Source organism: Micromesistius poutassou (genome assembly GCF_964030765.1).
Source record: "Micromesistius poutassou genome assembly, chromosome: 7".
Taxonomy (NCBI): domain Eukaryota; kingdom Metazoa; phylum Chordata; class Actinopteri; order Gadiformes; family Gadidae; genus Micromesistius; species Micromesistius poutassou.
The window spans coordinates 13,751,538-13,759,037 of record NC_140277.1 but is presented as its reverse complement, the minus strand read 5'-3'; the positions used below and the strand labels follow the sequence as shown (position 1 = coordinate 13,759,037).

Genomic DNA, 7,500 nt, shown 5'->3' with positions numbered 1-7,500 from the left:
TGCCTGAATGTGCTTGTGCAGCTGTACGTGCAGAGGTGCCTGTGGATACATACTGATGCAGAAGAGCTATTAGTAGTCCTGAATATTGTCATTAATTAAATTCATTTTCCCACAGAACACTTTTGTGACCGTACGGGCTGAGAACCGCCCTGTACCCAGCACATACACGCACGCATTCACACACAAACACACACACACATGCACACAAATACACACACACTTAAAACCAACACGTTTTATGATTTTACTTAAATGTACAGGTAGGACTGTATTTCCATGGCTAATCATGCAATAAATAAACATTCTAGTGAAAAGCCAACACTTCTTACACTTGCTGTGATCGTTGAACCTCTTCATACTGAAATGGCCCGTGGCTGGGAAAAGCCCCTCACCCCAAATTGCAAAGACATTTCAAGGCATTTAACCACATTTGAAAGCAGTCATGTGTGACACCCCTAGACAGATTATATTCTCAAATGTTAGTTTATCATAACCACTGTAAGACAATTCAAACTTTAAACAAAATAAAAAGAATGGAAAAAGAGATATGTATTTCATAACGATCTTAAAGCGATCTTTTTCACGTGACTTGATATACGTTGTCATCAAAGTAGTGTTTGATCGCATAAAACCACCATAAATGGGTAATCCAATATCTGGGCACCATTTTGCAATTAAACATGTGGTTAACAATGAATGGATAGTAGCTAAGAAAGGGTTTCAGAGGAAATTGCTCAATTGCCTTCAATTAGAACAAAGGTTCTTTGTCACCATCTGGTGGCTGTATGGGTTCAATTGTGAATGTTTGGCTTGGTATCATTCAATTATATCCTGACCTCAAAATTGTACGTTTGCTTCTTAAGATATCTACCTGTTTATGTTTCATCAAGGTTTATATTGTCAGATTTGCATTGGTTTGCATTGTATTTCTTGCTTTATTTGGAGATTTTGCCTGAAACGTCCTCTACTGAAACCTCTCTTTCTTTGCTGTAATATTGGCAGGTTCTCATCAGTTGTTGTGCTATGGCCCGATAGCATTATAGGGCTACCAACTGATAATGCACTAGGTGGTATTCCATCTAAAACATGACATTTATGTCAGGCAGAAATGAAATCCTCCACTTATGCTGTGTTCTAGCTTTACTCACTCTAACCAAGTGGTATCCACATCATTTATTTCACATGCACAACAATCTCACAGGTGTTAACTCTCTTTTGGTAGATTACATATTATAGCCATTGCCGTTGTGGAGATAGGGTTAGGTTATACTCTACTATTTACTTTGGGTATGTTATTTTCAGAAACTGGCCTCGTGATGAAGATGACTGATGAGGGATCCGGCTTCTCACTGCAAACACAGTGAATAGCCAGGATGTTAAACCTGGCTACTCACTGTGTTTGCAGTGAGAAGCCGGATCCCTCAGCAGTTTCCTTGTGTGTGCTGGATGTTAGTGTAGCGTTCTGAGGCATAATGATCACAAGCCACCGATATCCTGCACTGATTCATCCCAACCTCATCACATGACCCCGTCCCCATCCACAGCAGCACCACAGCTCTCAGACAGTAGTGGACATGAGCTGGGCTGGGCTCAGAACCAGTCATTCATATGGAGTCAACTGAACATCAGGAAACCACTAGGCGTTGCGATGTAGCACATCCCATGCACAGACGAACACATTTTCTTCATGCAGTGGTGCGCATACACTCCCATGCACATGCGCACACCCGCAAAAACACACACACACACACACATTTTCTCTCACACGCACATAGACACAAACACACACACAAACACACTCACTTATGTTTAGACACACTTATTCGTACATGCACACACACACACACACACACACACACACACACACATACACACTTATGTATACACACACTCATACGTGATTGCACACATATATACACACGCTGCACACACAGCAAACTCCCTACCTTGTCATGCTATGTCTGTCCTCGAGCCTTACCCTTCCAGCCACTTTCTTTATCCCATCACCATTGCCTAGCAACTGATGGCTGCTGCTGCCTAGCAACAGTGTGAGGGTTAGTATTTTTTGGGGGCGGGCGGAGTTATTGTGGAAATGTTGCTGTTCTAAGATGTCATTACTCGAACCTTAGCCTGTGTGTGTGTGTGTGTGTGTGTGTGTGTGTGTGTGTGTTGTCCAAGTTCAAATTGCTGGCTCATCAGTTTAAACACAAATTAAGGAAACATCCGTTTTGTCAGCTTGTATTAAAGCTGCCGGCGAGAGAGTTGCGGAACGGCTGTGGGTCATTCAAGGACAAGGCGTTTTGAGGAGTGTATCTTCAGCATCATTTCACTCAGTCACTGTGCGAAAAGGCTTAATCATCACTAGCGTGGAGGTTTGGATCCAAATTGGCACACAAATGTGATGTTCCCATGGCTGTTCCTTTGAGTTTCTGAGTGTGTGTGTGTGTGTGTGTGTGTGTTTTGACTTCCTGAACTCTTCCCTCTCTTACACTAAGTTCAAAAACTCTCTCACTTTTTTACAACATTTTGATTAACATTAAGTCCCTTTTTGTAGGCGTGCCCCGCTTCCTCCCTCTCACATCCTCGTCCTATTTCCCATGGATGTAATTATCACTTGACATCATTAATTAAAACCTCTGTTCTTCTGGGAACTCCCTCTGAAATCAGTCACAGCGGGGCAGAGGCAGAGCGCTCAGTGTGTTTAAATATGACTGCTTAACACCTGCATGCTCGCCAAAAAGTCATCGTTCAAAACAATGACATGACAGCACCATCTAGTGGCCGGATAGAGAAATTGTTAAAAGTAATAAAGGCACCAAAACAACAGCAACGAGCATGATGCCAGTAAAGGGCTGATTATGGTCCCAACGTTCACGCAACGCAATTGGGTTACGGACCCCTTTACGTCCTTGCCGACCCTCCTTGCGTCCACCGCAAGGGCCTGACGTGCGCCTCCCAAAAATTGTAACCTTCTGTCGAGGCGGCGCAGCCGCAAGGGCTGTGATTGGTCCGCTCACTGAAACCCGACGCAGAACCATAAAGGTTCACGACGGCGTCGAAGCGTCTGCGTGGTCATTGCGTTGCGTGAACGTGGGACCATAATCAGCCCTTTAGTCAACATCAAAGACAGTTGAGTGAATGTGGACTTCACAGACGAAGGTGGACACCATATTTCTGTAATCAATGTTACACATTAATGATGATACTGATCCTGTGTGTTTGTGTGTGTGTGTGTGTGTGTTCCAGCGGTGGCGGGCTCCAGTGAGAATGAGGAGCGTGTGTTCCGGGAGCGCATGCGGCCCAGGAAACGGCAGGGGGCCGTGCGGAGGAGGGTGCACCAGGTCAACGGACACAAGTTCATGGCCACCTACCTCCGCCAGCCCACCTACTGCTCCCACTGCAGGGACTTCATCTGGTGGGCGCCACACACACACACACCCCTCACACACCCCTCACACCACATGGCCCACCGGGGGGACACGCACGATTAGGAAACTCGCCAGATGTATCGCTGCTCTGTTTGACTTTTCAAGTGAACAAAATGACGAAAAAAGTGGTGGAATGGGAATGACATACACTGATGTGACACACAAACTCACACGCATGCACACACACAAGCACACAACTCAAACACACACACACACATATACATATATCCATCTCCCTAGGTCTAGTTTTCACAGGGATGTTTGAATCAAGTAAACAGAACAATCGTTAATAAATACCCTTTGATGTACTGTACTCACTTTCACTTTGTCTTTCTCTTTTTCCACACACGCCCGCGCACACCTCTGGTCTCTGCAGGGGGGTCATCGGAAAGCAGGGCTACCAGTGTCAAGGTAAAGTTCAGGCTTTTCACGCTCTGCACCAGACCTGTTGGGTCTGGTGGTACTGATGTCTGAACCAATGCATCCGCTACACTGAGTCACGATGTCACCTCTACCTGATCCTCTGATCCTCCTGTGTGTGTGTGTGTGTGTGTGTGTGTGTGTGTGTGTGCGTGTGTGTGTGTGTGTGTGTGTGTGTGTGTGTGTGTGTGTGTGTGTGTGTGTGTGTGTGTGTGCGTGCGTGTACGTTGTCTCTCCTGCAGTGTGCACCTGCGTGGTCCATAAGCGCTGCCATGAGCTGATCATCACCAAGTGCGCTGGGATGAAGAAACAGGAGGTCACCGAGGAGGAGGTAGGAGAGCACCACCTCCTCACCTCCACCTTTCTGTTCACTACAGTCTGGTCTTCAGCATGCCTCATAACCTCCAGCCTCTGGTTCTCCACCGCTCTGTTTAATTGAATCTTACCACTTATCCCAAAATTCAGGGCACACAGGCTATTTTTCATACTTACTCTTCATACAAAACTTCAAACTTAAACCGTGAGCGATTGACCATCTTATCTCAGAGATGGTTACTGCAATGACACCATTCAGCCATGACTTTGGGGGCGGGACGTGCCACTTACAATACAATAACAGCAATACAAATACACACACATCCATTTTTGCAGGCGCATTGATATTTCAACCCAGTGGGGCGCAAAGATGGTTTTTTTCTCCTCTCGCTCCCCGGTGCCGCTGTAACCTACGACGTGCCAGGATGAGGAATATGTATTAAATCTCACTACATATTCACGGCACACCTAACCTTGCCTCAAGGCACATCGTCACACTCACGAGAAGGATGTGGGAAATGAAAGGTCATGTTCTAGGGACGTCTACTGGAAGAGTGAACGGCGTGGCTTTGGGAGTAGTGCCTTTGTTATGAAGCTGGGTTCTTTATGTTGAAAACCAAGAATTGAACACAGAATAAATCAATTAGCTGGGAAATATATATATATATATATATACATATCCCAGTCGTGTATCATGCATACATATGTGCTATGTAGCTATAATAACATGGGCATAGGTGGGGCAGCATTAAGTATATAGGATTCGTTTTCAAGTCAAATGGCATGCATGTATTCATGGCAATCAGAAGTTGCATCTAGGGAGACGTTTGAATAAAAATAAAAGTCAAGGGTCATAGGATGATTATGACCTTAGATGATCGAGTTAATTCAAAACGATGTGTGTAGAAGAAGTAATTTGTCCCCTCTTCTGTGTCCATCCTGAACCAAGGCAAACTAAAATCCCCCCCCCCTCCCACTCACTCATGCACCACCCAGCCAGGGTTTATGATGAGAGAGCTCAGGACTGAGAGCTGCACTAGTATTTATTCATATTTTATATATTGATATAACTTTACTTATATTGTCTGTGCGTTGTGTGCTATGTTTTATGTTGCCAGAGTGCCAAAGACAAATTTTTGAGAGTATGTAAATTCACTGGACAATAAAGTTTCTATCTATCTATCTATCCATCTCCTCCTCCTCCTCCTCCTCTTCCTCAGCCCGTCGGCTCCCAGAGGTTCAGTGTGAACATGCCCCACAAGTTCAGCATCCACAACTTCAAGGTGCTCACCTTCTGCGACCACTGCGGCTCTCTGCTCTGGGGTCTGCTGCGACAGGGCCTCCAGTGTAAAGGTAGGACCACACCTGTTGGCGCTGGAGTGTCTGTGTGTGTGTGTGTGGATGATGGCTGGTTCAAGCAGCCTCACCCATGGTCACCGAGTCAGACCGATTGGACTCTGGGGCTCGGTGGAGGCCGCGTACCTGTTGTGTGCCGGGGGAAATCAATCAGTGTGCACAGGTTTAAACCAGCCATCACCACACACACTCAGGGAGGAAGATCTCCTGCATGGCAACATGGAGCACCGGCGTCACGTCTCATGGTCTGCAACCTTACGCTAGACCGGATTTCCATCACCACCACCCTGCGTCCTTGGGGGGGGGGTTATAGAATGTGGATCACTAGCGTTAGATTCTGAAACACACTGAATGGATTATGAATGTTACCAGTGGCATGCAAAATAATTCAATTTAGATAGATGGATATATAAATAGTTTTACATTGAAGATTCCCGTTGTAGCTAACAACGGGATAGTAGATGGGTTGACCCGGACCAAGATGGTCTTTATGTTTCATTTTGAGATATCTCTACTGTATAGTGGCTGTTTCTCTGAAGCACAGAATCTATGTTTAGACGCATGGCAATTTACACACATCAACACACCTGTATTAAAATCCTATATTTTGTTTCTGTGTTTTGACGTCCACTTGTTTGTGTTTGTGTGTGTTTGCATGTGTGTGTGTGTGTGTGGTTGTGTGTGTGTGTGTTTGTGTGTGTCAGTATGTAAAGTGAACGTACACAGGCGCTGTGAGAGCAACGTGGCGCCCAACTGCGGCGTGGACGCCAGGGGCATCGCCAAGGTGCTCTCTGACCTCGGGGTGACCCCGGACAAAATCTCCAGCAGTGCCGCAAGACGGAAAAAGGTGAGGTCAAGAGGTCAAAGTTCAGACTTCAGACTCAAGCACTGGGTTGCACCAGTTAAAACGTAGCCTCATTTCTAACTAAGGTGATAGTTTACTCCCAACGTAGGCATAAGTTACAACTTGAACTACTCCTTGCCCTTAGTAGGTGAAAAGTCCGGGGGGGCGACAGTAGCTCAGGAGGTAGAGCGGGTTGACTTTTAACCGTAAGGTTGCTGGTTCAATCCCCGGCTCCTCCTAGCTGTAGAGTGTCGGCGTGTCCCTGAGCAAGCCCCCTCACCCTCACTGCTCCCGACGAGCTGGCTGTCGCCCTGCGTGGTTACACCGCCGTCGGTGTGTGAATGTGTGAACGAATGCGTGTAAGTTGCTTTGGATGAAAGCATCAGCAAAATCCCCTGAATGTAAAATGGAAATTTAAGTCCCACGTAAAATAGCGGCTGTCAGGTTGCCGTGGCGCATCATATGGGAGGTGGGAGGGAGGAGGATGAGGAGAGGAGATGTTACCGGCTGCAATGCGTTCTCTGTGACAGATTTAACACTTTGGTAATGAGCCATTAGCCTTTCTCTGCTGCTGCTTAGAATGTTCAAAGGCACAAGTTTATTATACAGTTGGTGTGGACGTTTAAGATAAACCTGACGTCTCTGCGGTACAACCAAACATCGACACAGCTTTAGTATCAAACTAGTTTCAACGTATGGTTTAGTGTGGACACCCTAACTTAAGAGATAATGTACCTGTTGCTGGGGCCACAGGCTGCAGAAATTATTATCCTATCCTATCAAATCCATTGATTTGAATATATATACAACACCATTTTTAGATTCTACAATAATCCCAAACCCATAGACTAGCTAACGAGAAACAAAGGCTTTAATTATTTACATGTTTTTCAGCTAACGACAATGATATACTATCGACCCACTATACCCCTTTTCACAGAGGTGACATTTTAAGAAATACACAGATGTTGCTCATAAGACTAAATATGGGTCTGCTACTTTTATGTACCGCGACACAGGAAGCAGACTAAACTATTGAAGGTAGGTCTACCTGGGCCGTGGTGCGTTAAAGAAGCAGAGCCCTAATTGGTGTAATGAGCAACACCTGTGTTTGTCGTATAAGGAAACATCTGTGAA

General features: G+C 45.6%; 1 protein-coding gene across 2 annotated transcripts in view; it reads left to right on the top strand.

The window, feature by feature from the left end:
- LOC311350409 (protein kinase C epsilon type-like) overlaps positions 1–7,500 on the top strand; it is a 54,329-nt gene that overhangs the window by 24,170 nt on the left and 22,659 nt on the right. For both annotated transcript variants that reach the window (XM_084470421.1, XM_084470420.1), the window contains exons 4-8: positions 3,247–3,415; positions 3,805–3,839; positions 4,091–4,179; positions 5,384–5,516; positions 6,224–6,366. In XM_084470421.1, coding sequence (XP_084326547.1) covers positions 3,247–3,415; positions 3,805–3,839; positions 4,091–4,179; positions 5,384–5,516; positions 6,224–6,366 — 569 coding nt within the window. The remainder of the gene's footprint in view (positions 1–3,246; positions 3,416–3,804; positions 3,840–4,090; positions 4,180–5,383; positions 5,517–6,223; positions 6,367–7,500) is intronic.